General features: G+C 42.1%; 1 protein-coding gene across 1 annotated transcript; it reads left to right on the top strand.

The window, feature by feature from the left end:
* The first annotated feature begins 4,784 nt into the window (after window positions 1-4,784).
* On the top strand, window positions 4,785-26,860 carry LOC121879214. Its single transcript, XM_042385810.1, has 27 exons — window positions 4,785-4,910; window positions 12,355-12,534; window positions 12,636-12,830; window positions 13,450-13,553; window positions 13,953-14,115; window positions 14,955-15,019; window positions 15,953-16,070; window positions 16,685-16,764; window positions 17,371-17,467; window positions 17,639-17,878; window positions 18,179-18,278; window positions 18,845-18,943; window positions 19,257-19,329; window positions 19,475-19,571; window positions 19,786-19,967; window positions 20,328-20,374; window positions 21,647-21,846; window positions 22,078-22,177; window positions 22,559-22,677; window positions 23,235-23,438; window positions 23,621-23,803; window positions 24,439-24,560; window positions 24,852-24,942; window positions 25,335-25,414; window positions 25,586-25,703; window positions 25,862-26,071; window positions 26,417-26,860. Exons 1-27 carry the CDS (start codon window positions 4,859-4,861, stop codon window positions 26,653-26,655), a joined length of 3,558 nt encoding a protein of 1,185 aa, XP_042241744.1. The 5' UTR covers window positions 4,785-4,858; the 3' UTR covers window positions 26,656-26,860.
* Window positions 26,861-27,169: the final 309 nt, after the last annotated feature.

Consider the following 27,169-nt stretch of genomic DNA (forward strand, 5'->3'; position numbering starts at 1 on the left):
GCCGTGAATGTAGGGTAGGGTACGATATATTAAGTTTGGTTAAGGTCAATATTTAGGGTAGGTTAGGTTAGGATAGGTTAGGATAGGTTACGTTAGGTCAGGTTACTAATTAATATCAATGTTTAAATATATTCAGGCCAGTCTGTGTACACGTGTTGCCACCTATACCACACTTGTACATAAGGTCCCACAGTGTGTACTTGTTATAACTTATCATATTAGTAACTTGAGGCATTGATATTAAATACAAATAATATTACTGGGATATTTTGAAGACTAATAACGTTTTTATATATCGTTATCAAGTCTAATTTTCTCTTGTTTTAGTCAGTATATATATCGTTATCAAGTCTAATTATGTCAGTGTTGTCTTAATCAGGAATCTAATGTATCTAATTCGTAAAAATAAAATTCATCATTCGAAAAAAACCCGTAAATTATAAGATTAAAAACTAAATAAATGAACGTAAAAATATATTTCAACATTCACAAATAAACTAAAAAATTAAAATAAAATTCAACATTTATAATAAAACAAATAAAATCAAACATTCATAAATAAACTAAAAAAATAAAACCAACATTCATAAATAAACTAAAAAAATAAAACCAACATTCATAAATAAACTAAAAACTAAAATCCAGTAAAATCTCGTAAAAAATTATACAACTAAATATCTCTTTAACAAAACAAATATGCAAAAGTGATACAATAAACGCCAGCGGTTTATCCCAAGAGTTTTTCCTGCCAAAACTTGATCCACTTATGACCTGTTATGCAAGTTACCCGAGAACCGAACTTTCACAACCCAGCCACAACCCTGATGTAGTGGATCACCTGAAGATTAGACACCCCAGCTTATTTTACTTGAAGATTAGACACCCCAGCTTATTTTACTTGAAGATTAGACACCCCAGCTTATTTTACTTGAAGATTAGACACCCCAGCTTATTTTACTTGAAGATTAGACACCCCAGCTTAAATTACTTGAAGATTATACACCCCAGCTTATTTTACTTGAAGATTAGACACCCCAGCTTAAATTACTTGAAGATAAGACACCCCAGCTTATTTTACTTGAAGATTAGACACCTCAGCTTAAATTACCTGATAATTAAACACCTTAACCTCACCTCGTTACAGTGGATCACCTGAAAATTAGGCACCTCTATTTATTTCACCTGATGTTAAAACACCCTAACCTAACCCCTTGAATAATTGAATACGATGACTTAACCCTTTGAATACGATGACTTAACCCCTTGAATACGATGACTTAACCCCATGAATACGATGACTTAACCTTTTGAATACGATGACTTAACCCTTTGAATACGATGACTTAACCCTTTGAATACGATGACTTAACCCTTTGAATACGATGACTTAACCTTTTGAATACTTTAGCCACCAACTCCAAAAGTCATCGTATTCAAGGTAGTAATGTCAAGGTAAGTTAGACATAGTTACCTGCACTACCAAGGGAAAATGTCAAGGTATAATTTGTAACCTCATCAACTAATCAACTAGAAAAACTTTATTCCAAACTAGATGATCAGGTAACATTCAAAGACACTCATTCCATGCCCACCACCTGCCCACCACCTGCCCACAGTGATGCCCAAGTGGTGAACCTTAGCAAATGACGATGATGATGATGACTGATTAACTGACAAGGAATATTAATTTGGTTTTAAAGGTAAATCAAATTAATACACCACTTTGGCTTACCTGTAGGATTATTAATTTGGTTTGAAAGGTAAATCTAATTAATCCTTCACCTTGGCTTACCTGAGGGATTTTTAATTTGATTTTCAAGGTAAATCTAAATGAGAGAATAATTTTACAGTAATGTATAGCTTATTTACAAATCACTAGACGTATTTAATGTATTTTTTGTAGAACCTGATACACTGTAATTTAGAGCTACAAAAACTGGAATAATTATAAGAAATACATAACTAATGAAACTACAGCAAAGGTGACTGGTTTTATGTATTTCTGACCGCTGTATAACCCACCAGTCAGAGTTACAGTCTGAAGTGTTTCACCTGATGCTTAAACACCTCAAATGATACCTGGGGGTGGGGTTAGGTTAGGTTGAATTCAGGTTAGGTTGGGTAAGTGTTAGGTCAAGTTAGGTCACAATAAAGTTAGGTTAGGTTTGGTTAGGTTAGCGTTAGCACTTAGACGACGCTTTTACTGAATAAACACCAATCTATCTCTACAGTTACTAAATATTATGGTCTGTACTCAAGTCCACCACCGTTTTCTGTGACGGCGAAAGGGCTCATATGCTAGATGATGTTGAGGGGTAACTCTTCCAACTGGTAATGTTTCAGAGTTCCAATGTTTTTAATGTTTAGGAATTCCATTAAATGAGTTATAAGCATTATACTGCTAATAATAATAATAATAATAATAATAATAATAATAATAATAATAATAATAATAATAATAATAATAATAATAATAATAATAATAATAATAATAACAACAACAACAACAATAACAATAATAATAATAATAATAATAATAATAATAATAATAATTTACACTATGTCACCTCAATATTTCCTTGAAGTGTTTTCAACAAGGGAGTGTACAAATATCACCTGATTTTAACCTGCAATATTACCTTGAAATATACGGATACGTTCTTGTAGATCACCTGAGGATTTACCACAGTACTTAACCTAATCTAGCACTAACCTAACGTACCCCCCCCCCAATTAGAGTTAGGTTAGGTTAGACTGTTAAGGGAGGTTACAGGTACGGTCAGGTCACCTAGGATAGCTCGCTTCTCACGGGGAATCGATCCAAGGACACAGGGTTGAGACATAGATCAGTTACCACTCTACCACCACCGTTCGTTTAGTCAATTAACTGTCAACTTTTCACGTCTCGGCTGTAACTGGTGGCCTTCGTAGTGTCCAGTTACCTCTTGACAGGTATCGTGACAGTCAACTATAAACAGGTTAAAAAACTGTCAATAGTGTTTGTCTTTATATAAATATGTTTTATGTTATATTGAAGAATAACTCAACATGAAGTACTGTAGTGTGTATGTGTGTGTGTGTAAAGGGAAGAATATTTCAGGATAGCTTAAGTTAGGTTAGCTTAAGAGATGCGGTGGTCGAGTGGAGGCATGGCTCGTCTCCTATCCTTATGACAACCAGTTCGAACCCACAGTCCACCCACCTGTAAATGGATACCTTACGTTACAGTTGAGGAAGTGAAGGTGGTTGAGTACAGTGTCGGCCAGAGTAAAAAAAAGAGGCATAGTGGGATTAAGTTAATATATTGTATTATAAACTGTTTAGAGAAGACCCTTAACTCGTTGTCAATGAGGAAAACATATTACCTGATGTTGGCAGTGAAATATTGATGTTGGCAGTGAAATATTGATGTTGGCAGTGAAATATTGATGTTGTCAGTAAAAGATAAATACCACGATGATGTTGTCAATAAGTAAAGATACAATTTGTTGTTAAAAAATAAGAATATAAGATAATGTTGTCAGTAAGGATGAGAGAATGGTGTCAAAAGGAAGCTCACTCTACCATCACCATGACCACAGAGGTAAACATGAGGTGTGTGTGTGTGTACAAAGTGGTTGATAGTGTTAGGTTAGTTTAGGTTAGGTTGTTAGGGTGGTTCAGTTAGGTTAGATTAAGTTCGATTGGGGTTAAGTTAAGCTTGATTTGGTTGGGCTGGGCTGGGTTAGTTAAGTTAGGCTCGAACAATTAAATTAGGTTAGGTTGCGTTAGTTTAGTCAGGTTAGATTAGGTTTGGTTGGGTTAGCTGGAATGGGTTAGTTTGTTTTCTTACTTGGGCTAAGTTAAGTTAGGTTGGGTTAGGTAAGATTAGGTTAGGAGTTAGGTTAGGTTAAATTAGGTAGAGAGAGTAGTAAGATGGGTTAATTTCTTGAGTTAAATACCTAACATAGTTTAAGTCAAGTAAACACAAGTTAGATTAATAGGTTATATATATACAGGTGTGTTGTGGTCCCATACACAGGTGTTGTGGCCCCATACAGGTGTGTTGTGGCTCCATACAGGTGGCTCCATGTGTGTTGTGGCCCCAAACAGGTGTGTGTTGTGTGGGGCCCCCTATACAGGTGTGTGTACAGGTCTACAGGTGTGTTGTACCCATTGCCCCAGGTGCAAGTTGGTGTGTTGGTGTGTGTTGTGGCCCATACAGGTGTGTTGGTGTGGTTGGCTCCATACAGGTGTGTTGTGTATACAGGTGTGTTGTGGCTCCCCATACAGTGTGTTGTGGCCCCATACAGGTGTGTTGTGGCCCATACAGGTGTGTTGTGGCCCATACAGGTGTGTTGTGGCCCCCATACAGGTGTGTTGTGGCCCATACAGGTGTTGTGGCCCCCATACAGGTGTGTCACATTAGTTTTTTCATAAAGTTTTGCCAGAAAGTATTCAATAGTTTTCATCTCAGAGTCAAAGTAATATTTATTTTTCATTAACTCAAATATTCATATTCCATTACAGTTTATCAGGATACATTATAACATGACACGTGTTTTAAGGGCGGGGCCACAAAAACAGGTGGAGCTTAACCACAAAAATACTGATCTCATTGGCCAAACGAGCTACATACCGACAATAGAGCACGCGGATTGGTTAGTTATTTCAAGGATTTTGTTCTGATTGGTCACATGTGCGCTTCTACTTTGAAAGAAATCACCCTGATTGGTCGGTTAAATTCTCCCTGGCCCACACTTCAGTCAGGCTTCAGGGCTCACTTTCAAGCTGGCTGCCGCTGCTGATGTACCAATTGACTGACAAGCTGACATATCTGCTGACAGGGGCGCTGATGTGACCTGCTGACGACACCTTTATGATGGAACCCAGACGTCTCGAGGGTGTCCTTGGGCTCCTCCTCCTGACAGGTAAGTTTCGTAGAGGCCCGCCAGGGGTAGGTGGGGCTATATGACGTCACACATGTATGCACGAAGCGAAATAAGTATGCACCAGGTAAGAAAGAAGTATGCCCCAGGTAAGAGACAAGAATATACCAGGTAAGACAAATATGCACCAGGTAAGAGACGAGTATGCTCCAGGTAAGAAAGAAGTATGCTCCAGGTAAGAGACAAGTATGCACCACCAGGTAAGAAAGAAGTATGCACCAGGTAAGAAAGAAGTATACACCAGGTAAGAGACGAGTATGCACCAGGTAAGAGACGAGTATGCACCAGGTAAGAAAGAAGTATACACCAGGTAAGAAGGAAGTATGCTCCAGGTAAGAGACAAGTATGCACCACCAGGTAAGAAAGAAGTATGCACCAGGTAAGAAAAGACCAGGTAAGAGACGAGTATGCTCAGGTAAGAGACGAGTAAAGAAGAGCACCAGGTAAGAAGGAGTATGCTCCAGGTAAGAGACAAGGCACCCCACCAGGTAAGAAAGAAGTATGCACCAGGTAAGAAAGAAGTATACACCAGGTAAGAGACGAGTATGCACCAGGTAAGAAAGAAGTATGCACCAGGTAAGAAAGAAGTATGTTCAGGTAAGAAGGAAGTATGCTCCAGGTAAGAACGGAGTATGCACCAGGTAAGAAAGAAGTATGCACCAGGTAAGAAAGAAGTATGCTCAGGTAAAAAGAGTATGCACCAGGTAAGAAAGAAGTATGCTCCAGGTAAGAAAGAAGTATGCACCAGGTAAGAAAGAAGTATGCACCAGGTAAGAAAGAAGTATGCACCAGGTAAGAAAGAAGTATGCTCCAGGTAAGAAAGGAGTATGCCTCAGGTAAGAGACAAGTATGCACAGGTAAGAGAAATATGCACCAGGTAAGAAACAAGTATGCTCCCAGGTAAGAAACCACAGGTAAGAAAATATGCATATGCTCCAGGTAAGAAACAAGTATGCTCCAGGTAAGAAAGAAGTATGCCTCAGGTAAGAGACAACAATGCATCAGGTAAGACAAATATGCTCCAGGTAAGAAACAAGTATGCTCCAGGTAAGAAACAAGTATGCCTCAGGTAAGAGACAACAATGCATCAGGTAAGACAAATATGCTCCAGGTAAGAAACAAGTATGCTCCAGGTAAGAAACAAGTATGCCTCAGGTAAGAGACAACAATGCATCAGGTAAGACAAATATGCTCCAGGTAAGAAACAAGTATGCTCCAGGTAAGAAACAAGTATGCTCCAGGTAAGAAACAAGTATGCTTCAGGTTAGACAAGAATGCACGGATCTTAATCACATTTGCTAATTTCTAAGCAACAGTTATTTAAATATTGACTCAGAAGGTGCAGTAAACAGGTAAATACAGGTACAGTTGATTACAGGTACAGGTATGAGAACTACGGCAGGAGATCGTAATGGGTGGCAGGTGTAATGGGCGGCAGCTGTAATGGGTGGCAGGTGTAATGGGCGGCAGGTGTAATGGGCGGCAGCTGTAATGGGTGGGAGGTGTAATGGGCGGTAGGTGTAAAGGGTGGCAGGAAAACAGGTAATAGGGGGAGGGAGAATGGTAATGGTAGTGTGTTTTTGTTAACACACACACACACACACACACACACACACACACACACACACACACACACACACTAGTTCAGTAAATAATAGCGTGCTGTGTTAAAATTGCACTTGCCACAAAAACCAAGACTCACCACCATCACTCACCACCACCATCACTCACCACCACCACTCACCACCACCACTCACCGCCTCCAAGAGAACCTAGGTGACCCATCGTTAGCAGCTACAGTTATCACCTTAACCTATGACCTCTCCACCTTAGTGACATAATAGCTAAAGAAAGTGACAATAGTTAAAGAAAGTGACGTAATAGGTTAAGAAAGTGACATAATAGCTTAAGAAAATGACATAATAGCTTAAGAAAGTGACATAATAGCTTAAGAAAATGACATAATAGCTTAAGAAAATGACAAAAGTTAAGGAAAGTGACATAATAGCTTAAGAAAGTGACGCAATAGCTTAAGTGACACTATAGCTTAAGAAAGTGACATAATAGCTTAAGAAAATGACATAATAGCTAAAGAAAGTGACAATAGTTAACGAAAGTGACATAATAGCTTAAGAATTACCATTACGGACCCCAAATGAATTCACTAACACCTCTATCAAGTTATCCCAATAGTTCAATATATAATTAGCTCACCACGTCTACCTGGGCTATAATTATACCTGTATTATAGCACCTGTAATTATATGTAGTTCTATGATTCCTAAAACTAATATGTTTTATCACTTGAGGTCATTTTTAAGTGAAATTATAAAATTCTCGTGAGATTTTATTTTTTTTTGTACTAATACTGAACTTAAATAATTCAGTATTAGTCTTGAATAATTTAGTATTGACATTATAACGTGTGCGTGCGTGTGCGTGTGTGTGTGTGTGTGTGTGTGTGTGTGTTCAGCGTTACCAAGTCAATTTTATTCAACACACACACACACACACACACTTACAATATAACAAAGGGACTATTTGGAATACACTTACAAGGAGGAAGGAAGGAAGGAGGGAACGAATGAATGAATGAAGGAAGGAAGGAAGGAAGGAAGGAAGGAGGGAACGAATGAAGGAAGGAACGAATGAAGGAATGGGAGAAAGGGAAATGAACGAGGGAAGAACGGTGTGAGGGAAGGAATGAAAGAAGGAATGAAGGAAGGAAGAAAGGAATGAAGGGAAGGGAGGGAAGGAATGAAGGGAAGGGAGGGAAGGAAGGAAGGAAGAAAGGAAGGGAAGAAAGAAAGAAAGAAAGAAAGAAAGGAAGGAAGGAAGGAAGGAAGGAAGGAAGGAAAGTTGCTCTCTACTCATACAATACCAGTTTAACATATATAATAAATCTCCCGTCACTCCGATCTAAAACCTCGGTGATAAACCTTGAAAACTGTCATCATTTATCAGACATTCTGTAAAATAACCGGGGAAATGTTTGAGGTTAGGTTAGGTTCGGTTAGGGTTAGGTTAGGTCAGGGTTAGGTTAGGTCAGGGTTAGGTTAGGTTAGGGTTAGGTTAGGTTAGGGTTAGGTTAGGTTCGGTTAGGGTTAGGTTTTGGTTAGGTTAGGTTATTTATCTGATGACTGGAAAAATAACACTAATCTTCACATTGAACCAAACTTAACATAACGTAACGTAACTTAACCTAACTCCATAAAAAATATTCTAAGTTACAACTACAACCAAAAATACACCAACGTCAAGAACTACAACAACAACCTCACTAATTAAAACCAAAAAATACAACTTCTGAAATTTATAAATGAAAACACAATAATAATCTGCATTGTTTCTCTATTTTTTATCTTCTCTCTCTCTCTCTCTCTCTCTTTTATTTCTCCTAGTAGTGATAGTGGGGCCCCATATATGGTTGAGGGATATTAGGAACCGTGGTGGATATAGTACACTGTAGTCACGGTCAAAAGTACTGTCGTTTCTGCTGCTGCTTCACGAACCCAGAGATTCATACTCGTGAACCCGAAGCATTTATGGAGGGAATAATGTATCAGTCTAGTGCTTCGGATTCATAAGTATGACTCTCTGGGTCCGTGAAGCAGCAGCAGAAGCGACAGGACTTTTGAATGTGACTTTACATTGGTGAGTTTCCATGGCGCGAACCAGTGACCTTTAGGGCGAGAGTTGGGCGTTTTCATCACTCGGCCACCTCCCCCTCCCCTCCCTAATACACTGAATATCGTGACAAGCAGTAAATTGCTTTCACGTGAAAAACTCTTACAACTAAACTCATGTGAAAAAATAAATATTTGCTCACTAAACGAGACACTTGAAGTTTATTAAACACTCCAGCATATTCCACCTGTTGATTAAATACCCTCACGCTACCTGACAGGGGTTAGGTTAGGTAACTTAACGTTAACCTAACCTAACCTGAAGTAACCTCACGCTAACCTAACCTAACATCATCCCCACAAAATAGGTAAGTTAAGCTTTAAGTGAAATAAGCTTGGGTGGACATTCTTCAGGTGATCCAGTTTGTCTTTGTAAGTACCTGAACTTCTTTACAATTATTCTCCAAAAAAGCTTTTGTTCCCCACTCAAGCATAAAAAACAGCGTCGTGTTCAGCTGTTATTATTTTCCTTTGTGGTTTAAGCGTTTAACTGCTAGATAGTCCAAACGTGACATTAATCGGTCAGTAACGATGCAAAAATATACTAACATAACTTAATCTAATCAAAATTTATCAAACAATCCCAACTAACCTAACCAAACCATCCCAACCTAACCTAACCTAACCTATGCCTAACCAAACCATCCCAACCTAACCTAACCTAACCTATGCCTAACCAAACCATCCCAACCTAACCTAACCTATGCCTAACCAAACCATCCCAACCTAACCTAACCTATGCCTAACCAAACCTAACCTTGAAAGTAATGGAGGAATTTCTTTAATTAAGTCTCTCTCTCTCTCTCTCTCTCCTGTGTACCTTCAGTATGTTCAGAAACACGTAAATACAACACACACACACACACACACACACACACACACACACACACACACTAAATTCGGTACATAAAGACCTACAGCTGTAACTTCGAAGCCCAAAATATACAGGTACAGTAAAACAACACAATAACATGAGAACGAGTACAGCTTCGCATGGTATAGTACAGTTAACTTGGGTTATGTGGTCGAGTGTAAGATCAGAAAAAAGAATGAAACAAAGTGGGGAGGGATTGAGGGGTGGGGGTGGAGGGAGGAGGGATTGGAGAGAGAGGGGGATGGAGAGGGATTGGAGGGGGAGGAGGAGGTTACATGTTGTTGGCGATCAGTTCTCAAGAGCTGTAGCTCTCCCATTGCTCTTACTTGCCCACTTGGGGTATCATGCAGTCTTTATGCTGATATAGAATGTTTCGCCAATATCGCGGAGTAGATATTGGTGTTTTAGGCCAGTGTTAGTAGTATTAGTCGTGGGCGGTGTTGGTAGTCGTGGGCAGGTGTTATTGGTAGTCGTGGGCAGTGTTGGTAGCCGTGGGCGGTGTTGGTCGTCGTGGGCGGTGTTGGTCAAATCGTGAGGCAGTGTTGGTAGTCGTGGAGCGGTGTTGGTCGTCGTGGGCAGTGTTGGTAGTCGTGGGCGGTGTTGGTCGTCGTGGGCAGTGTTGGTCGTCGTGGGCGGTGTTGGTAGCCGTGGGCGGTGTTGGTCGTCGTGGGCGGTGTTGGTAGTCGTGGGCGGTTTTTTAAGTGAATCTATTTTCTTTTTGATAATATTCACAGTGAAAGTATCTGTAAATATTATGAGATCTTGGATAAATTAATTGCACGGTGATGTATGCTGGAGGTGATCACTGGTGTGTACAAAGGTGAAATTACCCTTGAGTTCGCAATATGTTTTAGCCAGAGAGACGAATATTTCCTTTATATTAGGTAATTCTAAATATTGTGCGTGTACTACAATATGGCGGTGATATTCTATTTATAATATTTATATAATAGTCGGGTACGATATTTATTATAAAAGGATAATTATGTTTAGTAATGTTAGTCAGTGTTGAAATATGACGTTATGGTGGCTAGGGATGTCTCGTGCGACCGACTCTTTCTCTCTCTCTCTCTCTCTCTGAAATGTGACAAGGTTAGAAAATATTCACTTAAACCCACCTTTCTAACCCACCTTCAAACCCACCACTATAAGCCACCTCCATAACCCACCTCCTTATCCCACCACTATAACTCACTTCCATAACCCACCACTATGACTGGCCATAACCACGCATATGAGTTAGCAAAATTGCGATTGGCCAAAGTGTAGCCTAAAGCACGAAAATTGATTATGATTGGTGGATTGTGGTGGTGAGGGGGAGGGGAGGGGGGGGAGGGGAGGGGAGGGGAAGGAGGGATAGGCTCAAGATCCACGAACGCTATTGGCTATTTTATCGGTACCAAAGTGGTTTGCTATTTATCGCTATTTACAGGTATATTTTATATAGGGTGTTAGATATTTTCAAAAAGATTCAGTTTCTCATATATTATTCTTTTCTTGGCTGGCGACGATGTGTATGTATAAAGAGGCTGAATTCATATACTGCGTGTGTAGCTCTGAAGTAGCCTATGAATACCAAGATAGCGGGGATTGGGTTGAAAGTTCAGATCGGGTTGAGTTAGGCTGGGATTTAGGTTAGGTTGAGTAGGTTAGTTAGGTTAGGTGGAGTTAGGTTAGGTTAGTTGGGTCTCAAATCCAGGTTGGGTTGTGGTCCGGGTCTCCAATCCACGTTAGGTTGGAATTTTCAAATCCAGGTTGATTCAGGTCTCAAATCAGGTTAGGTCAGGTCTCAAATCCAGATTAGGTCAGGTCTCGTCAAGCTAGATTCGGTTGCTTCGAATCCACGTTAGGTTAGGTCTCAAATCCAGAGTTAGGTCAGGTCTCAAATCCAGGTTAAGTCCAGGTCTAAATCCAGATTAGGTCAGGTCTCAAATCCAGGCTAGATTCGGTTGCTTCGTCCATTAGGTTAGGTCAAATCAGGTTAGGTCAGGTCTCAAAATCAGGCTAGATTACGGTTGCTTCAAATCCACGTTAGGTTGGGTCTCAAATCCCAAGTTAGGTCAGGTCTCAAATCCAGGTTAGGTCGGGTCTCAAATCCAGATTAGGTCAGGTCATAGTCAGGTTAGAACAGGTCTCAAATCCAGGTTAGGTTAGGTTGGTTGAGTTATGGTCAGGTCCTGGTCAAGTTGGGTTCAGTTGGCACTTCGTCCAAATTAGGTTGGGTCTCAAATCCACGTTAGGTCGGTCTCAAATCCAGGTTAGAACAGGTCTCAAATCCAGGTTAGGTTAGGTTAGGTTAGGTTATGAGATTAAAGGTCTCAAATCCAGGTTAGGTCAGGTCTCAAATCCACGTTAGGTCAGGTCTCAAATCCAGGTAACAACACACCTCATAACTCTAAATATATCTCCTCTCTCACCTTCACTTAACAGTAAATCAAGAGAACTTTAAAGTCAACAGCCAATATATTCCTGTACCAGCAACAAGTGAACTGTGTCCCTGGTATATGTGGTGTAGTCACGAGTGCTCACACGGTCCCCCGGCTTATTTTACCTCGTGATTAAACACCCTGACGTTATTTAGGTTGGATTGGGTGTGTGTGTTATCATGGCATTTTGCAGCCACACACACACACACACACACACACACACACACACACACACACACACACACACACACACTGAACTATTTTAATAAGCTGTTAATTACACAAAGTATGCCAATTATATTCTCAAAAGATTTCAAGCCGGTGCTGGCCATTACAACAATAATAATAATAATAATAATAATAATAATAATAATAATAATAATAATAATAATAATAATAATAATGATAATAATGACAATAATAATAACCCCGCGTGACAGCAGTCAGTGTGGGAGGAATGTGCCCCACCTCGGCGGAGAGTACGAAGGAGGTGACAGACCTGGAGGTGGGCATCAAGCAGGCGTGGACGTGCCCGGCTGGGATGCGCTGGAACAATAACATGTCCGTGATCATCGTGCGCTGTGACAAAGAGGAGCCACCTGAACAAACCGAGACCTGTAGTGAGTATTTTTCTTAATTCTCTCTCTCTTTCTCTATAGTATTTTGTTCACGTTTGTCTCTCTTTCTCTCACTAACCATACCATCTCCCTCCCCCTCACAGTCGAATCCACGACCCAGTGTACAGATGCCCCCCCGACCATCGCCAGCACCACCGCCACCGCCCTGCCTAACTCCCAAGGCCACTACTACACCTGTGTTAAAGGGACGGCTTGGCTCTCCTCCCGCTCCTATGGCCATGTCTCTAGCTGTAAACAAAACGGCCAATTCCACATGTTCCTTGATGCTTGTGAAAAAGGTAAGGGGGTGTGTGTGTATGGGAGAGGGTGTTTTGAGAGTGTTTGGGGGTAACCATTAAGTAAAGAAGCTAAACCATTTCAATTATTTACACTAAAAAAAAAAAAAAACTACCTGTACTCGGGGTGATAGATGAACCCCATAATGAACACTGTGACTCCTGTTGTCTCGGTAGGGTTGTCAAAATCATTCACTGTTGTGTCATATTTTTTCAACACAATTTCGTATAGATAGTTTTTGGTGTGACTGTACAAATCACTTGTAAACTACAAATACCCCCAGAGTTAAATAACATGGTGAAATTGTCCCATGTTTATATGATATTTTGGACTGTAAATCACCTCAGAATTATAAATCACCAAAATATAAACCACCTCCAAAAATATAAACCACCTCCAAATATATAAACCACCTCCAAAATATAAACCACCTCCAAAATAAAAACCACCTCCAAAAATATAAACCACCTCCAAAAACATAAACCACCTCCAAAAATATAAACCACCACCAAAAATAACCAGAAGAACTTTAATATGAGGAGAAAAACACGACGAGATACCATGAGTTAGTCGAGGTTGGTGATAAAGAGAATCTCTATCTCTCTGTCTCCCCCCCTTCAGAGTGCCCCCTACCGAGAGACTGTTCCGTCCTCTACACACTCGGTTTCAAGACGTCTGGCATCTACAAAGTCTTACCATTAGGCAGTTCAAGAGACGGTATCATGGTTAGTGGATGGATGGATGGTTGGACTGTGGATTAGTAGAGTATATCCCATTTCTGCCCTCTCCAGTGTGTTAAAACCCATTTCTGCCCTCTCAAGTGTGTTAAAACCCATTTCTGCCCTCTCAAGTGTGTTAAAACCCATTTCTGCCCTCTCAAGTGTGTTAAAACCCATTTCTGCCCTCTCAAGTGTGTTAAAACCCATTTCTGTCCTCTCAAGTGTGTTAAAACCCATTTCTGTCCTCTCAAGTGTATTAAAACCCATTTCTGCCCTCTCAGATGTCTCATAACCCATTTGGAACTCCATTTGACCTATTTTTGCCCCCCTCTTACGTCTTACAAACCCATTTTTACCCCCTCATATGCCATCTATCCCATTTTGACCCATTTCTGCCCCCTTCAGGTTGAGTGTGACATGGGTGAGTCGACGCCAGACAAGACAGCAGCAAGTGGGGGCTGGACGCTCATGTTACGCCATCATTCATCTAATGGTGTAATGGAGGGTGACTTTACCAATGGTTTTCCCGACGATAATCTAGAAACTAAGAGCCTTAGTTATTTCATGGGTAAGTGGTAGTGACTGGTGGTAGATTAAGTGGTAGTGACTGGTGGTAGGTTAAGTGGTAGTGACTGGTGGTAGGTTAAGTGGTAGTGACTGGTGGTAGGTTAAGTGGTAGTGACTGGTGGTAGGTTAAGTGGTAGTGACTGGTGGTAGGTTAAGTGGTAGACTGGTGGTAGGTTAAGTGGTAGTGACTGGTGGTAGGTTAAGTGGTAGTGACTGGTGGTAGGTTAAGTGGTAGTGACTGGTGGTAGGTTAAGTGAAGTAGTGACTTAAAGTGGTAGTGACTGGTGGTAGGTTAAGTGGTAGTGACTGGTGGTAGGTTAAGTGGTAGTGACTGGTGGTAGGTTAAGTGGTAGTGACTGGTGGTAGGTTAAGTGGTAGTGACTGGTGGTAGGTTGAGTGGTAGTGACTGGTGGTAGGTTAAGTGGTGGTGACTGGTGGTAGGTTAAGTGGCAGTGACTGGTGGTAGGTTAAGTGGTAGTGACTGGTGGTAGGTTAAGTGGTAGTGACTGGTGGTAGGTTAAGTGGTAGTGATTTGTGGTAGGTTAAGTGGTAATGAAGAACATCTCTCTCAATTATTTTCATATATTCTTTTTCTTCTTTCTTCTCCCCTTAATCTACTTCTTCTCTTCCTTCTTCACCTTTCCCATTCCTCCTCTTATTTATTTTCTTCATCATCATCATCATCATCTTCCTCTTTTCTTTATTTCTTCTTTATTTTCTTCTTCTTTATCTCCTTCTTTCTCTTCATCATCATCATCCACCCCATCTTTCTCTTGTTTTGTCTCCTCTCCTCTCCTTCTGTATATCACCTTAATAACAGATGTTTCCTTCAACTTACAGGTGCCACACACGTGTTACGCCTGGGCCACGACAGCTGTTACGGTTGTCGTCCATTGATCCTGAAGGTAAGTCACGTCACGCAATGTTTACACCTTCAGGGTACTTAATATTGCAAGAACAAATACTGTCAATGTATACAGCCTTAACAACATCAACCTAGAGAAGTCGACTTGTGAAAGAGACCTAGGGGTACTTGTAAGCCCAGACCTACGGCCTAGAAAACAGTGCGTTAATGTTCGAAATAAGGCAAACAGTATTGGGTTTTATATCTAGAAGTGTAAGTAACAAGAGTGCAGAGGTCTTATTGCAACTATATCTTGCGCTAGTTAGGCCGCACCTCGATTATGCGGTTCAGTTCTGGTGCCCTTATTATAGAATAGATATCAATTCACTAGAGTCGGTGCAGCGAAGAATGACAAAAATGATTCCGGGACTTAGAAACCTTCCATATCAGGATCGGTTAAAGAAACTAAACTTGCATTCCCTAGAAAGACGAAGAGTGCGGGGAGATATGATAGAAGTATTTAAGTGGGTGAAAGGAATCAATAAAGGGGATATAGATAAAGTTCTTATAATAACCGAGCAGGATAGGACTCGGAACAACGAATTTAAGTTGGATAAGTTTAGGTTTAGGAGGGAGATAGGAAGGAACTGGTTCACAAATAGGGTGGTGGACGAGTGGAACAAGCTTAGCAACTTTGTAGTAAGTGCGGGAACTCTGGAAAGTTTTAAAAGGAGGCTAGATAGATTCATGGATGATAGAGAGTGGTAGTAACTCTCGACAAGAGCTGCCATGCACAGGCCAACCGGCCTATTGCAGACTCCTTATTCTTATGTTCTTATGTTTGTTTATGACGTCATAAAAAGGGGGGCGGGACACGTTTTGTTTACATTTCAATACGTCTACTACATCACCTAAAACGCCCCCCCCCTCTCTCTCTCTTTCACTCTGTCTATTTCTCTCTCTGTCTGTCTGTCTCACTGTCTCTCACACACAGGTGGTGCTGGAGTACAATAAAGGCACCATCTACCACGCCACCTACCACGTCACCGTCAACGCCACCTCAACAGACCAGATTGTGCTCACCAGCCAAGGCACTTTCCACGGCGATGCGGGTCAGTACGTCTATAACCTAACCTAACCTAACCTACAGTAAAGGCCATAAGAAACAAACTCAGAACCAGGTGTGGCCTATATGACGTCACACCTAACCAACTTAACCTAACCTAACCAACCTGGCTTAATATAACCTAATTTGAGTAATATAACACTGAATAGTCTGCCTTACATAACCAACCAAAGCCAACCAAACCTGGCCTAACCTAACCCAACCTAAACCAACCAAACCCAACCTAAACCAACCAAACCTAACCTAAACCAACCAAACCTAACCTAATCCTAACCTAACCTAACCTAAACCAACCAAACCTAACCTAACCTAACCAACCCAGCCTAAACCAACCAGCCTAAACCAGCAAAACCAACCTAAACCAGCCTAAACCAGCAAGCCCAGCCTAAACCAGCAAACCCAGCAAACCAGCAAAACCAGCCTAAACCAACCCAACCTAAACCAGCAAAACCAACCTAAACCAACCAACCTAAACCAACCAAAGCCCCAAACCTAACCAACCAACCCAACCAAACCCAACCTAAACCAACCAAACCCAACCTAAACCAACCAAACCAAACCTAATCCTAACCTAACCTAACCTAACCTTCTCTCTCTCAGGTGACGGAATGCTACTCAGTACAGGACAAACGTTTCAAATCAGAAGTGACAACACGTACTGGTGGGGTGATACCTCGGTTGTGAGTATTGTTGTAGTACTGGTTGTGAGTTGTGGTGGTAATACTGGTTGTGAGTTGTGGTGGTAATACTGGTTGTGAGTTGTGGTGGTAATACTGGTTGTGAGTTGTGGTGGTAATACTGGTTGTAAGTTGTGGTGGTAATACTGGTTGTGAGTTGTGGTGGTAATACTGGTTGTAAGTTGTGGTGGTAATACTGGTTGTGAGTTGTGGTGGTAGTACTGGTTGTGAGTTGTGGTGGTAATAGTTGTGAGTTGTGGTGGTAGTACTGGTTGTAAGTTGTGGTGGATATACTGGTTGTGAGATTAAGATAAATTATGACAGAAATCAACAAAGTTTATTTATGATTCAAAATTAAATATAACACGTGAATTAAATACGTCATTCATTACACTTCAGGATCAATTATAACACCAAGGTAATTAAATACGACACTTATATAATTTTTGCTTAATTACGATAAAATAAGATTAAAATACGCCAATTATCACACATCAAGATCAATTATAACATCAAGGTAATTAAATACGTCACTTATATAATTCAAGATTAATTATAACATATTTAAGATTAATTATGACGTAACAAAAATTAATTACGTGACCCCAGGCTGACTTGACCGGAAGTGAGATAAAATGGCCGCCACTGTCCAACACCACCATCGACAAGGTCACGATCTGGCTACGACCATTAAGCTACGACAAGGGTAAGTTGAACTACTATACTACGACCCCTAGACTACGATCAGTGAGGGTGTGTTAATAAGATCCTCCCCCACCCTACAGTGTGTCAACAAGACCCTCCCCCACCCTACAGTGTGTCAACAAGCCCCTCCCCCACCCTACAGTGTGTCAACAAGCCCCTTCTCACCCTACAGATTCGTCCTGCCCGCCACTGGTAGGAGCAGACCCCTCGTGGCCCACCAACACCAAGACCAACGTGACCGTACCCGTCAGCCGCTCTCCAGGCACTAACATAACCTACCGGTGTACACAGAGTTACTACCTGGAGGGGAAGGAGGCGGGTGTAAGGTCCAGTAGCGGCGTAGTACAGTGTGTTACCAACTCCGTCGCCAACACACACTCCTGGAACTACTCTCTGGTTCTTCCCTGTACACGTTAGTATTTCTTAACTCTTTTTTTTTATATCAACAGTAATTTGGTGATGCTTTCGTTCATAATACATTGGTGAAAAGTATGTGGGTGAGTGTGTGGTTATAGTGGGTGATAGCTCTGTCTAACACCATAAATGCCACATATCTCTCCTAAGATGCCGTCTCTACCATAAATACCCCTTCACACTGTCTATTCCCTACCCTAAATACCCCGTCCTTCCCCCTAAAATGCCCCGTCTCTACCATAAATACCCCTTCACACTGTTTATTCCCTACCCTAAATGCCCCGTCTGTCGCCCTCAGTTAAGTGCCCAGAAGGTTGGTTCAAGTCGGTGATTAAGACAAGGTGTTACCAGCTCACCACGACACCTGCGTCAAAGGGGATAGTCTCAGCTGCCCTTCAGTGAGTAGAGGGTAGGGGTGTTGGGGAGACGGTATGGGGGTGTTGGGGAGAGGGTATGGGGGTGTTGGGGAGAGGGTATGGGTGTTGGGGAGAGGGTATGGGGATGTTGGGGAGAGGGTAGGGGGTGTTGAGGGTATAGGGGTGTTGGGGAGAGGAGTATGGGTGTTGGGGAGAGGGTATGGGGGTGTTGGGGAGAGGGTAGGGGTGTTGGGGAGAGGGTAGGGGGGTGTTGGGGAGAGGGTATGGGTGTTGGGGAGAGGGTAGGGGTGTTGGGGAGAGGGTATGGTTGAGGGAAAAAGTAGGCTGTTAGATTAGGTTAGGTCAGGTCAGACAGGGTTATGTTATATTATGTTATGTTAGATTAGATTAGGTCAGGTTAGGTTAGGTCAGGTCAGACAGGGTTATGTTATATTATGTTATGTTAGATTAGGTCAGGTTAGGTCAGGTCAGGTCAGACAGGGTTGTTATATTATGTTAGATTAGGATATATTTGGGCATGTTAGGTCAGGTCAGGGTACCTTAAGTTAAATTAAGCCACTCTTCACCAGGTTAATTATCTCCTACAGGTGCTACAACTTAAACAGCACATTGGGGACCGTCCTTAACACCACGGACCTGAGTACTGCATCACCTAACAAGTACTATTATACGGCACACACGCAGAGGTAAGGCAGTCACCTAAAAATTAGCCCCCCCTAACCTAACCTAACTTAACCTAATCTAACTCATAAAAACCTATAACATAATCTAACCTAACCTGACCTGACCTATCCCAATATAACTTAACCTAACCTGACCTATCCCAATATAACTTAACCTAACCTGATCTATCCCAATATAACTTAACCTAACCCCAACTAACTTAATCTAACCAAATCAAAGCCAAAACCAACCCACCCCAACCATACCCAACCAAAGCTAACCTAATTCCAATGGGTCACTTAAGTGTTAAATAAAGGTAATATTTTTCACTTTCAGAGGTACAGATGTCAACAGCGTAAAGCCAGACACCGCCACAGCTCACACACTCTCCTGTTCAACTGACTGTGAGGTGAGATAGATAGATAGATAGATAGATGGATAGATAGATGGATATGTGGATGGATATGATAGATGTATGGATGGAGATAGATATACAAACTATACCCACACTCTTTACCCACACACTATACCCACACAGTTCTCTCTACCCACAGGCCACCGCAGACAAAGAATGCCTGGTAGTGACGTCAAAGGCCAGAAAATACGTGTCGTGTAATGACTCCACTATACAAGCTGTCTGTATGTTGCCAGGTGGGTGATTAATATCCTCCCCAGTAACTGATATTCTCCCCATTAGCTTATATTCTCCCCATTAGCCTATATCATCCCCAGTATCTTATTTACTTCTCCATATTTTCTTATATTATTTTACCCACAACCCAACAATAACTTCCCCACAATCTGCAATAATCTCCCCACAATCTACTATAGCCTCCCCACAACCAACCTAACCTCCCACACACAGGTTACTGCCCGCCAGACTATACCAGGTACAGAGGTCTTTGCTACCAGGTGAAATTCGACCAGGGGGATGACCTGGTGGGGGCGCTGGCAGAGTGCAACAAGGAGGGGTCGTCTCTAGCTTATCCTCAGGACCTGGACACACTGAAGTACCTCTCAACACTCGTCTACGATCTAGCTACTGCTGTGAGTGAGGGAGGGAGGGAGGGAGGGAGGAGGGAGGGAGGGAGGGAGGGAGGAGGGAGGGAGGGGAGGAGGGAGGGAGGGAGGGAGGGAGGAAGGAGCAATGCAGGTATACAGTTCAGCATGTATAAAAAATAGTATTTCATAGGTACTAAATGCTTGAAATGAATTTGCTCCTTTAAATGTACTAAACCTCTCTAAAATGTACTAAACCCCCTAAAATGTACTAAACCTCCCTAAAATGTACTAAACCTCCCTAAAATGTACTAAACCTCCCTAAAATTTACTAAACCTCCCTAAAATGTACTAAACCTCCTTAAAATGTACTAAACCTCCTTAAAATTTACTCTATTTTTTTCCCAGGACAGCAAGACGCTACCACTAGATGTCATGGTGGGACTCAACAATGTGTAAGTATAAGTAACCATAAAGTATAAGTAACTATAGAGTATAAGTAACCATAAAGTATAAGTAACCATAAAGTATAAGTAACTATAATTTACTTTCCTCCCCTTCACTTAAACATAAACTTTGTACTAAATTACTTAATGTTACGTTCCTTCACTTATAAATACTTAACACTGAGACACATACCCACAACACACATATCTACAACACTGAGACACCAACAACACTGAGACACATACCAACAACAGACACATACCAACAACACTGAGACACATCCCTACAACAAAAACACATCTACACTACACTAAGACACATACCTACAACACTGAGACACATACCTACAAAACTAAGACACATACCAACAACACTGAGACATCCCTACAACACTGAGACACATACCTACAACAGAACATCCTACAACACTGAGACACATACCTACAACACTGAGACACATACACACAACACACATACACAACACTGAGACACATACCAACAACAGAGACATCATACAACACTGAGACACATACCAACAACAGAGACATCCCTACAACACTGAGACACATACCCATAACAGACATATCTACAACACTGAGACACATACCTACAACACTGGAACATACCTGCAACACTGAGACACATACCAACAACAGGAACATCCTCCCACAACACTGAGACACATACCCACAACAGACATATCTACACAACACTGAGACACATACCCCACAACAGACATAATACAACACTGAGACACATACCTACAACACTGGGAACACATGCCTACAACACTGAGACACATACCAACAACACTGAGAGACACATACCAACAACAGACACATACCAACAACACTGAGACATCCTACAACAAAAATACATCTACATAAGACACATACCTGCAACACTGAGACACATCCCTACAACAAAATACATCTACACACTAAGACACATACCTACAACACTGAGAGACACATACCCACAACACACATATCTACAACACTGAGACACACATACAACACTGAGACACCCAACAACACTGAGACACATACCAACAACAGACACATACCAACAACACTGAGACACATCCCTACAACAAAAACACATCTACACTACACTAAGACACATACCTACAACACTGAGACACATACCTACAAAACTAAGACACATACCAACAACACTGAGACATCCCTACAACACTGAGACACATACCTACAACACTGAGACACATCTACACCTCACTAAGACACAAAACACTCAGCTCAACCCACGTATCTCAACAGGTGGGGAGACTGGTCAGCTTCAGGGATATACACCGTCAGTTCAGACATACAGAAGGCCGTAAAGTCACCGTCAACCACCACCGGCTGGAGGCTACTGACGGTGCCGGAGACGAAGGAGGGAGATTCGACCTTCAAGGAGGCTACTGGACTGACTGGTAATGATGCCACGACCCTTATCTGTCAGCATCTTGGTCCCATGGGTAGGTGGTAGAGTGTGTGTGTGTGTGTGTGTGTGTGTGTGTGTGTGTGTGTGTGTGGAATTAACGTGTCGTAAATACTCGCAATAGACCAATTAATCTAAACACCCAACAAGTCATAAGTTCAACCTAACCTGAACCTAACCTAACCAAACCTCACCAAACCTAACCTAACCTAACCAAACCTAACCTAACCTAACCAAACAAAACCTAACCTATATTCGCCTCCTACAGGCTGCTGGGATGCACCTTGGGAGCCGACGACGAACATGACTCGTTCTTCATGGACGTGGGAGAGTACTGAGACCGCCTTGGCTACTGTCCTTGTATATACGTGAGTCGCATTATCTCCGTCTATTACTGTCATTTATCCGTGTATTGCTGTCATTTATCCGGCTATTGGTGTCATGTTTTATCCGTCTATTGCTGTCATTTAGCCATCTATTGCTGTCATGTTTTATCCATCTATTGCTGTCATTTATCCGTCTATTACTGTCACATTTTATAATCCTGTCTAGAGCCATTGCTGTCTACTATTATTACTACTAATACTACTGTCTACAAAAATCTTGTCATCTCCTGTCTAATGCTGTCCAATCCTTAATCTCTCAAACAAGTGTTACAAAGGTCAGTCTCTCGCGTCCCGTACAGGTGCTACAGGTGTCACTCACAGGTGTGTCACTCACAGGTCTTTACAGGTGTCACTCTCACACAGGTGCTATCCGGGTTACTTTCTCAACGCCAACCTCAGTCTGTCCAGCATGACAGTGAAGTGTGTTGGTCAACTCGGTGGCTGGTATCCCCGGACTGTTCATAACTGCTTCCCTATAGACGGTGAGTCATGAAGGAGTCACCAGAGAGTCACCAGTCATGAGTCAACAGTGTCATGGATGAGTAAAACTAGAGTAGCCCTTGTCATGAATGAGTTACCCTTTCCATGGATGAGTAACCCTTTTTAACATGAGTAACCCCTACACATCACCCTTCCCCACAATGAGTAACCCTTTTTAACACGAGTAACCCCTACACATCACCCTTCCCCACCATGAGTAACCCTTTTAACATGAGAGGTAACCCCTATACATCACCCTTCCCCACAATGGGTAACCCTTTTTAACATGATAACCCTACACATCACCCTTCCCACAATGAGTAACCCTTTTTAACATAGATAACCCCTACACATCACCTTCCCCTGACCAGGTAACTCTTTTTAACTTTAGTATTCCCTACATCCCCTTCCCCCACAATGAGTAACCCTTTTTAACATGAGTAACCCCTACACATCACCCTTCCCCACAATGAGTAACCCTTTTTAACACGAGTAACCCCTACACATCACCCTTCCCCACCATGAGTAACCCTTACATGTCACTCCTCCTCCCCTACAGTATGCACAGAGGACCTACCCACCGCCCCCTCGTCACTCATGACCAGGGAAGAGTCGACCAACGTACGCTACCTGAACGGCTCCATCAACTTTACCTGCCCGGCCAATATGTCAACACAGGAAGGGAATACTACACAGACGATAACCTGTGTCTATGAAAACTCCACTTACCTTCACCATCCCGCCACTGTAGCTCCGTGTGATGGTGAGAAATGATGGTGTGTTCTCTCTCTCTCTTATATAGTTATCATCGATTAGGTTAAGTTAAGTTAGGTTAGATTAATAAACTAAGGAACAAATGGGCAGAGAAAGTGGGTAAATACCATATAATAATCCTCACCAAAACCCCTCAAATTGCCCACAGTTACCACCTCTCAACACCCACAGTCTGTCTCGGCGAACCCACAGTGGGCAACGCAACCACAGACTGGGACCTCAGCAACACCTACAAGATCAACACCACCGTCACCGCTACTTGTAATGAGAAACACGTAGCTACTTTAACTAACAACACCCAGGTCGTCACGTGTACCGAGACTGGGTGGGAACAGCCCCCTGCTTGCTATGCTGGTCAGTCTTGTTTTGGTTTTTCTTCCTCCTCCTATTCCTCTTATTACTTCTATTCCTCGTCTTCCTCCTCCTCCTCCTTTGCAGGCTATGAGGGCGAGTCTAGTCTTGTCTTCCTCCTCCTCTTCCTTCTTCCTTTCCTTGTTATGGGGGCGAATCTTGTCTTCCTCTTCCTCCCGGGTTTATCATGGGAGTAAGTCCATCTTCCTCCTCTTCTTGTTATAGTAGTCACGGTTTCTCTTTTTATATCACCAGATATCCCTAACACTAACCTAACCAAACCTAACCCAATTTAACCCCAACGCTAACCTAACCAAACCTAACCTAACCTAACCTAACCCCAACGCTAACCTAACCAAACCTAACCCAATCTAACCCTAACACTAACCTAACCAAACCTAACCCAATCTAACCCCACACTAACCTAACCAAACCCAATTTAATCAAACCTAACTTAGCCAATCTAATCTAGCCTACAACTAACCTCCCCCAACGCATCCCAATTAAAGCTAATCCAAGACAAGTAACCCCAACGTTAACCTAACCTAACCCAATTTAACCTAAACTATCCAAACCCCATTTAATAAAACTTAACTTAACCAACCTAACCTAACCTAACCTAACCAACTCTCACACAGGGTGCAGTGAGGAGCCGCCAGAAGCAGAATCCAACATGACCAGAGCCAACTTCACCGCCAACACCCTCGGAACCACCATCACCTACACCTGCGAAGAGGGCCTCTATACCATCACTAATCAGGTAATCCCCTCACCAGGTAATCCCCACACCAGTAATGACTTAATCCCCCAGCAGGTAATCCCCACACCAGTAATAACTTAATCCCCCAGCAGGTAATCCCCACACCAGTAATGAGTTAATCTCCCAGCAGGTAATCCCCACACCAGTAATGAGTTAATCCCCACACCAGTAATGAGTTAATCCCCCACCAGGTAATCCCCCACACCAGTAATGAGTTAATCCCCACCAGGTAATCCCCACACTCAGTCAGTCAGCTTGGCCTGTACTGTACTCAACCTCTCCTCCACACAGACGTACACAGTGCCGCAGGCCGAGATAACAGCGACCTGCAACAGTGACGCTCAGTGGACATATAATGGCACTGCTCTACACTGCACCACAAGTTAGTCATTTTATCAATTATTTTACTCTAAGTTCAGATGTTAATCAGGTGTTAATGAGTCATGTTTAGTACCAGTATTTTTAACTTATCTTTCAGGTCAGGTTAATTATGAAGCCTGACCCCTTAATGAATAGGTACACGTGGTTTATTTATTTCACCTGATGATTAAACACCTTTGATGCTAATTGGGAGGGGTAAGGTAAGGTAAGGTAAGGTAAGGTAAGGTAAGGTAAGGTAAGGTAAGGTAAGGTAAGGTAAGGTAAGGTAAGGTAAGGTTAGGTTAGGTTAGATTTGGTTAGGTAAGGGAAGGTTAAATAAGATTAGGGTGTTTTATTATCAGGTAAAATCAGTTAAAGTTCCCGACCCTAATCTGACTTGGTCCATCCCCATAGTGTGCCTCCAGGATCCTATAGCTGCCCCGGCCTTGGGTAGTCACGACTGGGACGGCTTCACAAAAGAGTCTGACACACAGGTGAGTTATCATGGGTGTTGCGGCGTTTACCTATTCCACCTATCTTAGGGATGTTTCGTAACAGTATGACGCCTCCCTTGTGACGCTCCAGTTATGTACTATAGATTACAGTTAAGTACAGTACGTCATATCACCCAACACACACCACGTAACACCACATTTTATCGACAGGTTGTGTATACATGTGACGAGACGCTGTTTTTTGGTGACGAGAGCTCTAACATCACCGTCACCTGTCAGCAGGGAAACTGGACCACCATAGACCAAAATATCTTCCAGTGTCGACAGGGTGAGTGGGTGTATAGGGGTGATATTGTGGGTGTATAGGCTGATATTGTGAGTGTATAGATGTAGTATGACACTGTATATTGCAATGTATCTTATCAGCTTTTCATACTAACCTAACCTAACTTAACCTAACCTAACCATATCCTTTCTTCCTCTCAGTCACAGCACCTCCACCACCCTTCCCCGATGGTGTTATAATCCCAACTAGCGGAGGTTCGGCTGCCTCATCCATGACGTTTTGGGCAGGTGACACCCTCAACATCACCTGTGCGGAGGGTAAGGTGACCCCAACAGGTGTGAATATGACGACAATTACCAACAACGGCACTGCCTGGAGCCCAATTGATCCTGAGTTTGAGTGTTTTGATGGTAAGAAGGGAAGGAAGGTTTGTGTGTGTGTGTGTGTGTGTGTGTGTGTGTGTGTGTGTGTGTGTGTGTGTGTGTGTGTGTGTGTGTGTGTGTGTGTCCAAAACAATATTCAAATAAGCCTCAAAACAGAATTCACATTAGATTAAAAAAAACAGCCCCAAACAGCATTCAAAATAACTGTAAATATTCCTCTAAAACAGCATTCAAATTAGACGTCAATAGACACCCCAAAACAGCATTCTAATGAAAATAAACACTTAAACAGCATTCACAATAACTGTAAATATCCTCCCTAAAACAGCATTCAAAACCACTTAAAACTAACAACACCACCACATCCCCCAGTCGCAGAAAATCCGACCCTACCTCCTGGGGTGAGTTTCGCCATGCCTCCAGCCACCTTCTACGTGGGCCAGAACCTCACCGTGGGCTGTGCTGAGGGGATGGAACCCGTCGGTGACCTACAAGTTGTCTACATCACCTACAACGGCACCGACTGGTCACCCGTGGATCCTGACTTCATCTGCCGTGTGTACAGAAGGGTTATAGATAAGGGCCACTATATTTTGTTAAGGGCACATTGAGCTATACTAAGGGACACGTTAAGGGTACATTGAGCTATACTAAGGGACAAGTTAAGGGTACATTGAGCTATACTAAGGGACAAGTTAAGGGTACATTGAGCTATACTAAGGGACAAGTTAAGGGTATATTGAGCTATACTAAGGGACAAGTTAAGGGTACATACAGCTATACTAGGGGACAAGTTAAGGGTACATAGAGCTATACTAAGGGCCAGTTGGGGCCACATTGGAGCTATACTAGGGACAAGTTAAGGGTACATAGAGAGAGCTATACTAAAGGGACAAGTTAAGCTATACTAAGGGACAAGTTAAGGGTACATACAGCTATACTAAGGGACAAGTTAAGGGTACATACAGCTATACTAAGGGACAAGTTAAGGGTACATAGAGCTATACTAAGGGACAAGTTAAGGGTACATAGAGCTATACTAAGGGACAAGTTAAGGGTACATAGAGCTATACTAAGGGACAAGTTAAGGGTACATAGAGCTATACTAAGGGACAAGTTAAGGGT

This window comes from Homarus americanus, unplaced genomic scaffold, assembly GCF_018991925.1.
Source record: "Homarus americanus isolate GMGI-L3 unplaced genomic scaffold, GMGI_Hamer_2.0 scaffold31931, whole genome shotgun sequence".
NCBI classification, from domain to species: Eukaryota; Metazoa; Arthropoda; class Malacostraca; order Decapoda; family Nephropidae; genus Homarus; species Homarus americanus.